The following is a 15,941-nucleotide window of genomic DNA, read 5'->3' as shown; positions in this document are numbered from 1 at the left end:
CTACTTTAGTGTCCCTGGTCTTGATTTCTTTATAAGGTATCCCTATATTTTATTGTGAAACGCTGTAGCATATTAAAGACACTCGAAGGGCACAGCAGTGAGTTCAGCCTTCTACAAGCCAGCAGACGAGAGAACGGTGTGGCTTCGGCACTGGTCCGTGGTTGACTGTCATGGCGTGAGTTGCTGGCTGTTACTGGGAGATACCAACACTGCTTTGTTCCTAGAGACGATGCCACCGAAACTGGGGTTTCCCTTTTGAAATAAAGAGGATGATAAGGACAGGACAGCTCAGTAAATTGCCAGCCACGAATCATGAGAACCCAAGTTCTGTTCTCTGGAGCCCGGCATGGCATTTGTAATCTCAGAGCTGGAGGGGGGCGAAGTGAGGACAAGCAGACCCTACTGGACAGCTGGACAAACGGCTAAGCCCCTGGTCACGGAGAGACCCTGCTCCAGGGTGGACAGCTTATAAAGAACAACATTCCCAAGGTTGTCCTCTGGCACCTCTGTGTGCAGACAGATGTGTACATATACACACGCACCTGCACTTACATGTGTGGACAGACACATGTGTGCACAGGCAAAAAGATACTTCTCAAAGAATCGAAAGGTTTCTAAGCTGTCAGTCAAATACGTGTGTTGATACACGCTACTCAAGCACAGAAGACCAGGCAATCACGCTTTGCGTTAACCAGGCCATCTCTGCTTGGGTTTTATACTAGGAACACACTGAGACATGTTTGGACTTACTTAATGCACGTAAAGCTTGCCGGGCAAGACCATGGAGTCAAAACAACCTTTGCCTCTCTGGGAATCATCCCACAGCAGTAAAGAAAAGTAACAGGAATGTCAACTGTCTCCGTTACAGCTACAAGGCCTCACCCCTGAATTTGTGAGGACAGAACAGATGCAGAAATAGTAAGTGATTTGTCAGTGTGACAGGGGGCAAAACCCCAGTGCAGAGAGGAAAGCCAATACCGGCTGGACCAACTGACCAACCGACTGGCTAGCTGCAGTGTGGGGCAGGGGAAGGGGCAGGGACAGGGGCAGGGGCTGGGGCTGGGGCTGGGGCTGGGGCTGGGGCTGGGTCAGGGGCAGGGCCTGGGGCTGGGGCTGGGGCTGGGGCAGGGGCTGGGGCAGGGGCAGGGGCAGGGCCTGGGGCTGGGGCTGGGGCTGGGGCAGGGGCAGGGGCAGGGGCAGGGGCAGGGCCTGGGGCTGGGGCTGGGGCTGGGGCAGGGGCAGGGGCTGAGGTAGGGCCTGGGGCTAGGGCTGGGGCAGGGGCAGGGCCTGGGGCTGGGGCTGGGGCAGGGGCTGGGGCAGGGGCAGGGGCAGGGGCAGGGGCAGGGGCAGGGGCAGGGGCAGGGGCTGAGGTAGGGCCTGGGGCTGGGGCTGGGGCTGGGGCAGGGGCAGGGCCTGGGGCAGGGGCAGGGGCAGGGGCAGGGGCAGGGCCTGGGGCAGGGGCAGGGGCAGGGGCAGGGGCAGGGGCAGGGGCTGAGGTAGGGCCTGGGGCTGGGGCTGGGGCAGGGGCAGGGGTTGGGGCAGGGCTTGGGGCAGGGGCAGGGGCAGGGGCAGGGGTTGGGGCAGGGGTTGGGGCAGGGGTTGGGGCAGGGCCTGTGGCAGGGTCAGGGTCAGGAGCTTGTTTTCAAGTTTACAAAGAATTGTTTAGCAGATCCCTCACATGAGTCAATCAGGACAGGAGTTCACATCTGCTGGAAGCCCACACTGAGGCAGGAAGGAGAGAAACCCCAGGGCATGGGTGAAGTTAACAATGGTCCTCTGAGGTGAGAAGACTAGAGGAGAGGACCATTTTCTTATTTTGGCATGTTAATTTTTTTTCTTTTTTCTTTTTTTCGGAGATGGGGACCGAACCCAGGGCCTTGTGCTTGCTAGGCAAGTGCTCTACCACTGAGCTAAATCCCCAAAATCATTCTTATAAACAGTAAGTCAACTCCCTTCTACATCGGAGTCTTCAGATGGAGTCTCAGGGACTGACTGCCTGGGTATCTACAGAGCACAGCCAGTTGTCAAGGCTGTGTGTCCTGTGGCCCCCTAGCCAACATAGCCCTCATGGCCAAACCTCAAGTGCCACTTGTGTCTGGGGCCAGGTCAGCCAGGATGTTTTCTGAGGAGAAGGCTGTGCGGTCAGAACACTCTAGACCTGGGTTTACTTCTGGCCACAGAGATGGGGTGAGGAGACATCCATTGTCATGTGGCACAGCACAAGCCCTTCCACTGATGTAATTCCTGGCCCGGAAACCTGGTGAGTTGGCCACCTACATGGCTGCAGACTTCTGCTGACTGTGTGGGCTGTACTGTGAACAGCAATCAGCAGCGTCCAGCTTACTTCAACTACCTTCACATTTGACCTGCCAGCTCCTAAAGGTCATTGTCAAAGTCAGGGCAAAGAAAAAGGGGGCATGAGATTGTTCAAGAGTAATTTCTCAGAAATATGTTTAACTGATTCATTCCTTCAGTGGATGGGTCACATGACCAGCCCTGTGCCGAGAGATAAGGGGAGGAGGGGGACAGCATAAGGCTTGTATCCCATTTCTGTGCCCAAGAGGAGAGATCATCAAGTGCAGGACATGGCATGAAGTAGGAGGCAGGGCGGAACTTTCTAGAAACATCTACAATGAAGGCAGGCTCTTCAGAAGTTGGAGGTACTGTCCACTCTGCACGGGCAGGTGGGCATGCGTGAATGAACTCAGGCTCTCATGGCTAGAGGGGCAGGTCTAGAGCCTGATTCTCCCACATCACTGTGAAACATGGAGAGGGTAAGAGAGGAAAGTCTCTACCCTACAGTCTAAGCAGTGGCCTCACCTCAGGCGGGGTCAGGAAGACAACCCACATGATGGGCCAGTTTCCCTATGTTGCTGCTCACACAACAGTGCCCAGAGAGCGACTTGTCTTAGTGGCTAAACTTTCACTCAGACAGACACTGAGAGCAAGCAAACATTCCTTTCATCTTCCAGAGTAAAGAGGACAGAGTACCACACTCTTTCCCATCTCCTATCGGTGACTGAGGCTCCCGGGAAGCCCCTCAGACAAAGCATAGGCAGAAGAAGGATCTCTTGAGGATCCAGAATTACTAGGAGGCTGTCAATGTAGAAAGAGAAGTGTGTGGCTCAGTTTGGTTTGGCAATGACCTTCACGTGACAAATGGCCAGATCTGGGCTCCCTCCTGAGTCAGGGCTGCCCTGGGACATCGCTGGGAAGCTGCTGTCAGAGAGGAGCTCCTGCAGCTGACACTACAAGACAGCTGGCTGGGGTTGGTAAAATGGCGTAGCAGCTAAAGGCTTTCCACGAGACAGACCCAGGCAGAAATGGCCTGGTTAACAGGATCACAGGAGGCCATGAGAGCTTTTGCAAGCCCAGGAAAAGGAGCAGTGGGCTCTCTGCTTCCCAGTGTCCAGCTGGGCCTGGTCTTGGCCAAGGGCAGACCATGGTTAGGAAACCCCATTTGTACAATTCTCATTTTGATTCCAGAGACTCTGCTTATTCTTGCTGTCCAAAGTCCTGTGGGAACATGATGACCCTGTATGACCAAGCACCACAGGGCCCAGGAAGCTGCATGAGGACACTTTCCTCTAGGGCCTGCTGGGACTTCACCCTAGTCTGCCTAAGGGCACCCAGTCCTGCTTATTTTAGAAGCCCACAAACTCACTGTTCAGACGTGTGGCCTTTTTGAGCAGATGTCCTTGAACTGAGCCCAAGCCAGATGTCAGCCTTTGTCCTATTTGTACCCTGAGGCCTGCCCAGGACAAAGCAGCCCATCTTCCTGGAGCAGCCTCAGAACTCTAGGATGTTGAAGATGGGGCCGTGGCCTGCTCACCTACCCAGGACCTGTGTCTGACTTCCCCTTGTGGACTCTGGACAGTTTTCCCCACCTCTCCAGGTCTCAGTTTCCCAACCTGTAACATGGCCCATTGTCCTTCCCTAAAGCTCAGTTGAAACTGGGGGTGGAGCAATGCTCAGAAATAAGCAAAGGACCCTGGGTGGCTGCAGCCCTTGGCAGCTCACCTGTGTGGAACTAGTGTAAGCAGCACAGCCCTCTTGCTAGGGTCTCAGGAGACCCTTGGTTCTCAGCAGCATCCCTGAGAAAGAAGGGGCCAGATCTAAGAGGGGACATTCCCGTTTCTCCCAGACGAGAAGAGAGGGCTTCTCATCTCTGGCTGTGCTCACAGGCCTTGCCTGGTCAGACCTTTGCTCTCTGTGTCTGGCCTTGGCCCTGGTCTTTCACCCAGACTCCTGATTCCTTTTGACCTGCCAATGCAGGCTCCTAGAGGGCAGTGACAAGAGACAGAGCCCAGGGAGCTCTGTCTAGTTTTGACTATAACTGTTGTAACCTTGGGATGCCCTTCTCACTCATTCATGTATGTATATGTGTATGTGTATGTATATGTATATGTGACTGTGTGTATGTATGGTATGAATGTTCCTATGTATGTATGTATGAATGTATATATGTATGCATCTATGAATGTATACATGTATGTATGGTATATATGTATGAATGTATATATGTATGTATAGTGTGTATGTATGAATGTATGTATGTATGTGTGTGTTTGTATGTATGCATGCATACATGCATGTATGTATGTATTTTGAGACAAGGTCTCATGGATCCCAGGCTGTTCCCTGAACTTTCTGTGTAGCAGAAGATTACTTTTAGTTTCTGTTCATTTCCCCTCCACCTCCTGGGCGCTGGCATTGTGAGCATTCACTATCATACCTGGCTTACGGAGTATGGAATTCGATCCCAGGGCTCTGTGCATGCTAGGTGAGCATTGCACTAACTAAGTAGCATCCTGATCCTATGTGACATTTTATAAGGACCACACTAGTGCTTTGGCAGGCCTGACACACTGCTGAGGGATCCTGGGTTCTTCGGCTTTTTGTCAGAGGTAGTACCCCCGTCACTGTGAAGGCACAAAGGTGCATGTTCACAAATTCTATGCTAAGGAGGCATCTGAGAGCTGCCTGGCACTGAGGGTTTGATGCTTGGTTTTCTGGTGCTCTGTGAGACTGCAGAAGCCTGCTCTTGCTAGCCAGGATGCTCAACAGGAGATCAGTGCGCACAGCCCCTCTCTCATGCTGGCAGACTGCACAAGGGTGTTTTTACTGCCGCTTCGATAGCGTCACTCCATTCCAGCCTCCACCTACAACAAGGTCCAAGGCGAGGGACCAGCCCTTCTCAGCATCCCACAGGCCCTGCGGAGAAAGCCGAGTCTGTGGGAAGCCCCAGTCCCTTCCCCGCCTTGTGGGGGTTGGCTGTTTGTTCTCCGAGGCTGTTATTCCTGCACACAGGAGCTCGTCTGTTTCAGGTGGTTTGTCTCTGGTACTGACAGGAAGGGGATGCCAAATTAACACTGGGCAATAAATTCTGCAAAAGCCAATAAAACCAAAGCAGAGGGAAGAGCCGCGGCAACTGATTAAACATTTTTGTTGGCAGTCACAGGCATGGGCACATTTTCCAAGGTTTGCATCAAGGAGACAGCTGGCCCTGGCCCAGGGATTTGCAGGAGGGAATCCCAGCAGGCAGAGATGAGGGGTCCAGGCAGGGGTGGACCCTATGGAGACCCCAAGCTACTGTTGGGATCCAAGGTACAGATCAGCCTTTCCAGATACCGAGCACCAGCAAAGACCTAGTGAGCTGGTTAGGAGAGTTCCTGGGGACTCAGAGTTGGGACCTGCAGGAGCTGTCAGTCATGTTCACTGCCTGAGCTACAGGAGCCAAGGCCCTGAGAAGACAGTGTTCTATGTTTGCTACACTGGTTACCCAGCACAGCCCCCTGTAGACTCAGCATTCTGGACCAGAAGGCCTAGACCTCCTCTGATTTTTAGGGAGAGAGAGACAGCAGAGCAATCAGCTAGGCCAGAAAAAGCCCTGGGAATCTGGCCTCCTGGGTTCTTTGACCACAACAATCTCTCACTGTATAGCCTCAGCCATGTTCATGGTTCAGAGGGAGCACCACCTCCCTCTGAGATTGTGCTGTGCTGTCTGCTTCAGTGCACTAGCAGCTGAGTGTACACCCATGCCTGTGTGTGCACCTGTACCTGTATGTGTGCACTCATCCCTATGTGCGTGCACCTGTACCTGTGTGTGTGCACCCATGCCTGTGTGTGTGCACCCATGCTTGTGTGTGTGCACCTGTACCTGTGTGTGTGTGTCCATGCCTCTGTGTGTGCACCTGTACCTATGTGTGTGCACCCATGCCTGTGTGTGTGCACCCATGCCTGTGTGTGTGCACCCATGCCTGTGTGTGCACCTGTACCTATGTGTGTGCACCTATGCCTGTGTGTGTGCATCCATGCCTGTGTGTGCACCCATGCCTGTGTGTGTGCACCCATGCCTGTGTGTGTGCACCCATGCTTGTGTGTGTGCACCTGTACCTATGTGTGTGCATCCATGCCTGTGTGTGCACCTGTGCCTGTGTGTGTGCACCCATGCCTGTGTGTGTGCACCCATGTCTGTGTGTGCGTCCATGCCTGTGTGTGCACCCATGCTTGTGTGTGTGCACCTGTACCTGTGTGTGTGCACCCATGCCTGTGTGTGTGCACCTGTACCTATGTGTGTGCACCCATGCCTGTGTGTGCACCTGTACCTATGTGTGTGCACCTGTACCTATGTGTGTGCACCCATGCCTGTGTGTGTGCACCCATGCTTGTGTGTGTGCACCTGTACCTGTGTGTGTGCACCCATGCCTCTGTGTGTGCACCTGTACCTGTGTGTGTGCACCCATGCCTGTGTGTGTGCACCTGTACCTGTGTGTGCACCCATGCCTCTGTGTGTGCACCTGTACCTATGTGTGTGCACCCATGCCTGTGTGTGCACCCATGCCTGTGTGTGTGCACCCATGCCTGTGTGTATGCACCCTTGCCTGTGTGTGTGCACTCATGCCTGTGTGTGTGCACTCATGCCTGTGTGTGTGCACTCATGCCTATGTGTTCCCAGAGGGCTCCATACCTATTCGTGTTTATCTTTCATTGAAAGACCCTAGTGGGGCTCTCTGTGGGCAGATGTGTACCTGTGGTGGAAGGAGGGGATACCTGGGTGGAGTGAGCAGGAGGCACAGTCCTTGGCTCTATTTGAAAGAACTGGCTCCATATGAAACTCTCTGCCCCTCACTGCCCAGAGCAAGAAGCCTTCCCCATCCTTCCGGGAGGCTTTATCCTAAGCAGCTACAAACCAGTGACCACAGACATGGGTCACAGCACCACTGCCAGCATGGGAACTGCTCAAAAGAGGTGTCAATCACTTCCCATGTAAAAAGGGAGGAATGCTCCGGTATCAAGGTTTGTCAGGTGACCCAGTGGGTCTGTTTTACACACTACACTGAGGGGCTAGGAGATACCACTTAGCTTTCTAGATGTGAACGTCAGCCACCAACTCCTGTAATACTAGGATGCATCTGCCTGAGGCACTGCCTCAAAAACATAGCTTTCTGTTGTCCCAGGGCCAGCCTGGGACTCTATCCTTCTAGAGGACCTGGCTAAATTTTATGCCATGGCCATGAAGCAAGCAAATCTTAATTCTCTGTATCTGGTTTCCCTGGGTCTTTCCCCCTGAATACACATCACTGGCCACACCAACAACTTCTGTCCTTCAGATATGTCATGGGCGATCTCTCCCTCACAGACCCATCACCCGGACTTCAGCTGACAACCCTGCGTATATTCCAGATTTGGAGCGGATGTCACCTGCTTAGAGGCTAATGTCTTCTGCTGGATTGGCCCTACATGTATGTGTTCGTGAACATTCCTTGTGCCATATCCTATGGTGAAACTCAGCCTCAGGGATAGTAGCCGGCCTGATTGATGCTAGGAAATGTGTAGTGAAACAAAACCTGGGTTCCCTGGGAGTGAGTCACCCCAAAGAGGAGATTTCAGGGCCCAAATCTTCACCTACCTCTGAGAAGAACACAGAGAGAATGACCAGACTGATCCAGTGAATGACAGCAGCAAACTGGAATGCACTGGAAACTGCAATGAACAGTGAGGGCCAGGGTGAGGAGAGAGGAATTGAACGCACCAGTCTTGGGGATTTGGGGGCTGTGTGGCATGAACGGAGACCTCTGTGGGCCCCTGGGGACCCCTGGGTGCTTGCAGAAGCCATTAGATCTGTCAGAATCTGGGTCAGAGAGTAAGGGCACCGATACCCAGTGGTTGTGTGGAGGTGGTGAGAGCACCACGACCCAAATGCTCTTCTCTCTAGCAGCTATGGCTGCCTCCTCCTCAGAGGCCATCTCCAGTTTCCTCCTGCTCACTGATGGTATCCTTTGTGTCCTAGCCAGACCCAGGGAAGGAGGGGTCATGACCACAGCAAAGTTGTGGATAGGAGCGGGTAGCTTCAAGATCCACAGCACACTGTTTCCACGGCTCAGTGAGCTTTGTGTGGGGCTCCAGGCCAAACTCTCTACCATTCCATTCTGAACTTGGGGTAGTGCTGATGGAGGTGACAGCAGCTTTGGAAAGATGGCTGCAGCTACACCTGGCAGGAGGAGCAGGTGGGTACCAGCAGCAGGGCCAGTGGGCTGGGGTGGACAAGGGTGAAGTTGGCACCCCGGCTCCTTACTCCATTTTCAGCTAACCAGGCATCCTGGGAAGGCCCTTCTAAAGGACAGGAAACCACAAACAGCGTCCAAACACTAGCAGGTCACAGTTTATGAGCCAGGGAGGCCAAAAGCAAGGTGCTGGCGTCCAGACAAAGGAGGGGTGACCTTGGTAGAAAGAGCAGAATGGTCTCCAGAAGAAATTCTCCAGATGGATCAGGGGGACTTTAGGGGCAGGAGGTAGGGGTGCTGTGGCAAACAGGCCATGCTGACTCCCTAGAGGGGCTTGTTTCTAGCTGCTCAAGTTCCCCTGGGATCAAAGGAAGAAAACTCCATTGGATAGAAGACTCTGTGATTCTAGAACCTGTGAACCCTGGGAGTAGATAAAAATGAGGTCGTCAAGAAAGTCCAAGAGGACAAAGACTATAACAGCGGGTTCCAGATGGAATACTTGGGTCCCCTGGCTCAGGGCCAGTATGATCCCCAAAGGATGAGCCCCGGAGACACTGTGAACTCCTCCGTGTTCTGAGCCACATGAATACCACTGGGACCCAAGAGGCTGAGGCCTGTGTGCCTCTGGAAAGACCTCAGATGATTCTGGAAACATAAAATCCTCCCCATTATTTCTCAAATGAATTCCTGTGCCTTTTTATGGTTTGCTTTAGAAGAGCCATAAATCTTGGATTGTGCGTTTTATGGAATTTAAGATGCCTTTTATGAGCTGCTATTGGATCTCCCACCAAAATCAATCTCCTGGATACTTAATTTTAAGCAAAATTCCAGTGTCGGCTGGCTTCTCAGTTCTACCCGATGCCTCGTCACAACCTGAGAAGCCTAGGGCCCCAGTACAATCCACCATAGAGAAAGAAGGACTCCATTATGGCCAGGTCTCATAAAACACAGACAGTCTGGATGCGTGGAGGGAAAGCCTACAGCATGGTTTAATTGAAGACAGGTTGAGTGTAAAACCTGTACTGGGCACTTAATGCTGGAAGATACTTTAATTGGAACCAAGGGGCCAGCGGCTACATAAAACCCAACTAGGCTTGTCAGACAAAAGCAATTCTGTCCTCTTCCCGAGAGCAGACAAGCTGCTGTGTCTCGGAGGAAGCCGTGACAATCCCTGAGCACAGGAGATGCAGTAAGGGACTTGGGGCATTTGAGAAGACAAAAGGACAAAACGGGATTGGGGATGGCTGAACCTCTTATCCTGAACTCTGTCAATGCTGGGAGATGAAAGCTCTCTGTATCAGTAATTCCACTTTTAGAGTAACCATACTTGAATGGATCAAGAAAGCTGTGTGGGGACTTTCCCATAAACCAGCTGCTCAGTCACAGCCCAGGGCCAGACACTTGGGCCTCTGGAATACAAGCAGGGGCTCCCAAGAGTAGAGACAGACAGTAGGCCTCCACTCTGACAGCCACACTGCCACCAAGCATCAGAAGAAGCTTATCCTCCTGGTGCCACAGGTGGTGTCAAACTGCGGATGTCATGAGGCTGGAAGGAATCCCAAGAGTAAGGAAAGTGACCAAGCAGCTAAACAACCTGGAGTCTGAAGTCCCCGGTCTCTGAAGTCCCCGGTCTGGTCCTCGGACCTAGGGTACGTCTCCAAATTCCCACAAACTTCAATTCGTGGGCTTTGTAAAATGGGGTCCTGTCCTATCAAGTCTTGTGCACTGGCAGGGTTGGGGATGTAGGTGTGGAAAAGCATCTTCAAAGTTATCAAGACACACGTAAATGACGCCACCCACTTCGGAACGGTCTGTACATAAGTAGTTATTGGTTAGTCACTACAGGTGATCGGCTTCCCCAAATGGAACTCTGTTTAAGCCAGAAAAAAAATTTTTTTCACCCTGGAAAAATTCCAAATGAAAATTAAAAAAAAAAAAAGATGCACGCAGGGGTCCCCAACTTTTTTTTTGTCTCATCAGTTTCTGATCTTTGAATGCTGGGGAGGGGACTGAAGAGGCCACGTTGGATGGACAGGGACAAAGTGTGTCGGTGGTGACAGAGAAGCTGCCAAGTGTGTTCCCTCCCCATCTGCAATCCCCACGGGCCACGGTGGAGCCCACAGCTTGGCGGTGGCACGGGCTGGGGGACAGACTCGGCATAGGTTGGGGACCCCTGAGGGATGCGGATGTACAGTGAATATTGACATATGTATTTGCGTATGTGTCCCTCTTGCTACTCACACTGGAGAAGCTTTATATCTATTAGAAGTTCCAGAGTCAGGAGAATCACCACCAATATTACACAGGCTACCAGGAAACTGTTGAGACTTGCACTGAGCAAAAGTACCTGCCACACGGCCGCTCTCTTCCCACAGCACGGCTTCAGCCAGTTAGACCTGTGGGGACAAAAGCAAGGAGAAGAGAGGCTGAGGGGCTGAGGGCAGGTCCTGGCCACAGCCTTGCCTCACACCAACAGCCTGGCTCCCCCGGGCTTGGGCTTCGTGATGCTGGGGATGGAAGGTTGGGCCTTGCTAAAGCAAGCTAAGCACTCCACCACTGAGCTACATCAGCAGCTGGGCTTCCTGAGAGAAGAGTCTTAGCCAAGAGGCCACCAGGTAGAATCTTAAATAGTAAAACAGTCTCATCAAGGGACACAGCTGGGTTTACAGGTTGACTTATGGACCTTAAAGGACCTCTCTCGGATTCAGGCTTCTCGGCTTGCAAAGGCCTGTGAAACTCACACCCATAGGTGAGTCAGACTTGCCTAGGAGGTAAGGGCCATATGACAAGCTGCTGCCACTACATTCCTGTGTGTCTCAGAGCCCAGAGTGCTGGCATTTGGGGAAACCTCTGTTTACATTCATTAACTATGCTAAAGCCCTCACTGGCTAGAATTAGATTTTTTTTTCAGCCAGGAAAAAAACAAAAATCAAAAAACAAAGAACTGGATTGGATCTCTACTTATCACAGCAGATTATCTGGATATTGGTGCTACAGAATGCTATCAGCTGTTATTTGACCAAAAAAAAAAAAAATGCTATAAGTGGGTTAGTATGGACAACCCGAGTTGAAGTTAAGTGGCCGTGTATGTGTGGGATGCCCTAATCCCTTACTACAGTGCTATGCCTCACTGTGCTCTACACGGATGGCATCCATGTTTACCAAACTGGTTAGGCCAGGGCCACCTTTGTCCCATCCTGTGCAACTCACACTCTGTGTACGGGTGTCTTTTGGGAGACATTTATAAGGAGATGAGCCTCTCAACCCCCAGGACAGACTCTTCTGAATAGGTTGGGAGTGGGCAGGAGGCCACAGGAGTTCAGAGCAGCTGAGCCCCTTAGGGTATTAGATCCCCCACTGGTGCCTGAGGAGCACAAGCAGGGGGGTGGGGAGGGTGCTTTAGGAATACCGACTCTGGAGTTCTGTACTCAGACCTCACTGATTTCTTGTTTATGGCCCTTTTCTGCCTGTACGTCTGTTTTTAGTTAGAATTATCCATCTAAAGGGGCCCAGACAAGCCAGGGAAGTCTTTACTTTGGGGTGTACCCCAATGCCCTGAGATCAGCTGCAAGGCACCAGGTCACTTTGGGACCCCACATCCCCATTTGGAAAGTAAAGAATAATATTTTTAACTTGTAGAGTTGTTGAAAGCTAAATGAAAGAATGTCTCTAACCTGAAATTTCACCGCAGTGTGGCTGCAAAGCATCATGTTGATGGTGATGGTGATGGTGATGGTGATGGTGATGGTGATGGTGATGGTGATGGTGATGGTGATGGTGATGGTGATGGTGATGATGGTGATGATGATGTTGATGATGGTGATGATGATGGTGATGATGATGTTGGTGGTGGTGATGATGATGATGATGATGATGGCGCCGATGCTTGGCCATCACCCCATCCTTCCCATCTAGAGGGAGTCAATCTGTTGCACCCTGCTGTAAGGAGGACCAGTGTCGTCCTCCTGTAGACTCGGGTGTCAATGGGCTGGGAAAACAGCTTTGCTTTCTAGCTATCTATGAAAGAATGACATGGGTGCCTTCAGGTGGCGACTTCTCATATTGGTTCAGAAAAAGCACAAACGCCAGAGGTGATAGCCCTGAAGAAACCTAGCAGAAAGTCAGGCTTGCTAACGCCTTTCTGGATATTTTCTAACACCTGTGGGGATGATTGGCGACCAGATGTGGTCATCTCCAGACTTGGGAAGCAGACACCAGGAAGAGAAGCTTGAAGACCTCAACAGGTGATGGAGGAAGATCGTTTCGGATGGGGGAAGAAAGAGTGACATGAGTTCCTAGAAAGGCCAAGAGTGGGGGGTGAGAGAGGAGGAGACAGGCTGGGTCAGACAAGAACACGTCTGTTCAAGAGACAAATGGAAAGCAGAGATATAAAGTCCGGTGGGAGCTATGTCACAAAGGCCAACGAGGAGATGCTTGTGGCCCCGAAAACACGCTCATTGACCACAGTTTCTGTTTTCTTGCAGGCTCCCACAGGTCAACCCAAATGTAAGCCGCATAAAGCTAAGTAGAATTGCTAGATACATTCAACTTTCAGATAAACAATGAATGACTTCCTAACATGAGTATGTCCCAGGTACTGCATACAAAAGCTTCTTCTTGTCTATGTATTTTTGTATCTATGTATCTATCCACCCACCCATCCATCCATCCATCCATCCATCCATCCATCCATCCATCCATCCATCCACCTATATTTCAAACTTTACAGGGCAATATGTATTTTATCTGCTATCTGCTAGGTCTGGCAAACTCAGAGCTGAGGGTCTCAAGGGGCCTGGTGAGGGTGCCTGTGACTTAGTCAGAGAAATGCTTGGAGGAAGAGGCCATATTAATATTTGAAAAAGCAACGCTCTTGGAAGCCTAAGGCTGACTTTTCAGTTGCACTGGGATAGGAAAAGCAAAAGCCCCCTAGCACCTAGAAGTACTTTCTGAGGGATACACAGTAGCCCTTTCTGTGGCTGCATGGCCCTGAGATGCTGCAAAGAGCCAGGGAAACCCAGAGGAAAACCCAGGAGACCACTTGCACCCATTAGAGGCAGAGGAAGATGAACAGTGAAGCTTCTACCTTGTGGCAAGTGGACAGCTTGTCCCCATCACCTGGAGGCCCCGGAAGTGTAACACTGCTGCACACTGGGGTCACCAGCTCAGACTGCTTTCATGCACCTAACCCTCTTGACTGCTAAGAACTCTGTCACCCTGCCCGCCCCTCCTGTCTCACTGGCTTCCCTACCTCTTTTCCCACACGCCCTTCCTGTCTCCCCTTCTGTTTGGTCCTTTTTGCTTCTTTCACATCTCTCAGTTTGTGTCCAGCCTTCGACCTGGCACTGGGGAGTTTGTGCCATCGCTTTCCCACCCTGGATTCTTCCAGTGGCATGCGCTCTTTCCCAGACCACTGAGGCGCTCCGGCTCCAGCCTCAGCCCCACAATATCTACTCTTAGTGACCACTCACCCGGGTGCCATTGCACTGTCATTAGAGCCAAGCACCTTTGGAAGCTACATGTGAAAGGAGCAGCCAGGAAACCTTTTGGCCCTGGGTGATGTGCAGCGGGGAACAGGAGGCCTCACCTTCATGGTCTGAGGAAGCAGTCGGGCACCGGTTCCTCTCCTACCTTGAACATCGGATGAGTATGGGCCTTACTGAGAAGCTGTTCCTTCTGCCCCAGAAGACAGCCCCAAGCAGAGGGAAAGAAACAATGTATGTACTCCATCGGGTTGTAGCTTTGACTGAGTGAAGTTCAGACAGGCCACAGTACACCAACTGTGAAAATACTGACGTTGCCTTTGAGAGAGGTGCAGGCAAGGAGTCACCTGCAGTCTGACATTTTCCCTGCACCAGGGAGAAGCTCAGGCAGTTGGAAGGACAGAGAAAGGAGGCAGGGGCAGATCAAGTGACACTGTGGCCCCTGCCTGGGCAAGGTGGGCCCTGTGTCCCAAGTCAGCAAAACCGGTTACATGGTAGTGGGAATGGGAGTCAAAGAGTTATAGTTGCTGTAAGGCAATGGGCGCACTTAGGGAAAACCCAGAGCCTGTGCGGGGCTCAGGATGGTGAAGTTGAGCAGACATTTAAAATTAGGTGTTCAGGTGTGCTGGCCCATCCCCAAACCTAAGAGATCTCCACCCCGTGCTCCTAAGCTGTGCTTTCTTGGAAAGGGTTATCCAAGCTGGGCTTCTTGACTGTTTACAGCCCCTCATCAGGGGTGGGAAGGACATTGGTGCCCTCACCTGAGTACTCAGGACTCATATATGTGTATGTATGTATATATTCATATATATGTATATGTATGTATATATATATGTATTCATATAATGTTTTCGAGGGACTATATATACCAGGGGAGGGGGATTCTATGTATTTGGCTATGGGGAAAGCCCCCATTCCTGCTGGGTAAACACCTTCTGGTATAACATTTTGGGGGAGAAGCACCCACACCCCTGAAGATAACTCCTGTTCTCTGTACGTCCAGTAAATCTGTTTCCTACAGTGAAGTCTGCTAGGACAGCGCTTCCTTCTGTAGTTAGGACCTTAGGAGAGGTTGACTTTCCTGGGAAGGACTTTTAGCAATGTCAGGGGAGATCTCAAGGAGGAAGTGATGTCCAAGAGAGTTAAAGGCAGTGCCCGTAGGTATCCAGGAGAAACACACAGACCTGCCTGGTTAGTAGCAACATTCTCTGCAGGCCCAAAGGACACCAGGACATGAGCCAAGAGCCGGCTTAGGGAGGACAGGGTTCTCCTGCATGGCGGGCATAGCTCACTCATCACCTAGGACCTGGGGCAGATGATGCAGGGTGACCACTCCCCGTGTCATAACCAGCGCATCTCCCACCAAACCACAAAGCCATTGCAAAGCCAAGTCTACCTATCCCAGTCTACCCCTGCGGCAGCTCAGCTGTGCCCACCCAGAGCTTGGTTGCTCTCGGTCTGGGAGGAAGTTCATGGAGGTCCCATTGCTGCACAAGGAGATGGCGTTTGTATCACAGTTGAAGTGAGCCTTGCCCAGTGACCCCACAACACAGCAGCGACTTAAGAGACTAAGGAAGATATCCGATGTCGATGTTGGTAGATGTGTCCAGGCAGAGAGGCCTGGATGTGGGGGTTGGGATCAGCACCCATGCCAGAGATTGTTGTAAAGTCCCAAGGTTCAAGCCAGGTCCCTTATGAAGCCACCACTTCTGGGTTGGGCCCATGAGGTGATTCCAAGGCACAGACCACCATGGTCCTGCCTCTTCACATGGGCACTCATGGAATTAAGGAAGCTAAATCCTCCCCAACACCCACTGAATTTGGGTCTGCATTTCAGTGAGAACCCAGCTTGTGAGCTGTTCTTGCAGGTGACAACTATCATGGAGGATGAACTGAGGGTGTGTGTGTGTGTGTGTGTGTGTGTGTGTGTGTGTGTGTGTGTGTGGTGTGA

The 15,941-nt window shown here is 51.8% G+C and overlaps 1 protein-coding gene across 2 annotated transcripts in view; it reads right to left on the bottom strand.

Moving 5' to 3' along the window:
- Nucleotides 1-15,941, bottom strand: part of Tmem266 (transmembrane protein 266) — a 114,351-nt gene that overhangs the window by 31,408 nt on the left and 67,002 nt on the right. Inside the window, exons 4-5 of one of the 2 annotated variants that reach the window (XM_087563355.1) lie at nucleotides 10,855-10,903; nucleotides 7,913-7,986 (exon numbers count right to left, since the gene is read on the bottom strand). Coding sequence is in view for 1 of the 2 variants with exons in the window: in NM_001109294.1 (NP_001102764.1) it covers nucleotides 7,913-7,986; nucleotides 10,749-10,903 (229 nt within the window). In the remaining variant the exon portion in view is untranslated. 2 annotated transcript variants of the gene reach the window in all.

This window comes from Rattus norvegicus, chromosome 8, assembly GCF_021556685.1.
Source record: "Rattus norvegicus strain SHRSP/BbbUtx chromosome 8, alternate assembly SHRSP_T2T, whole genome shotgun sequence".
In the NCBI taxonomy this organism is placed as follows: domain Eukaryota; kingdom Metazoa; phylum Chordata; class Mammalia; order Rodentia; family Muridae; genus Rattus; species Rattus norvegicus.
This window is presented reverse-complemented; position numbering and strand designations above follow the sequence as displayed.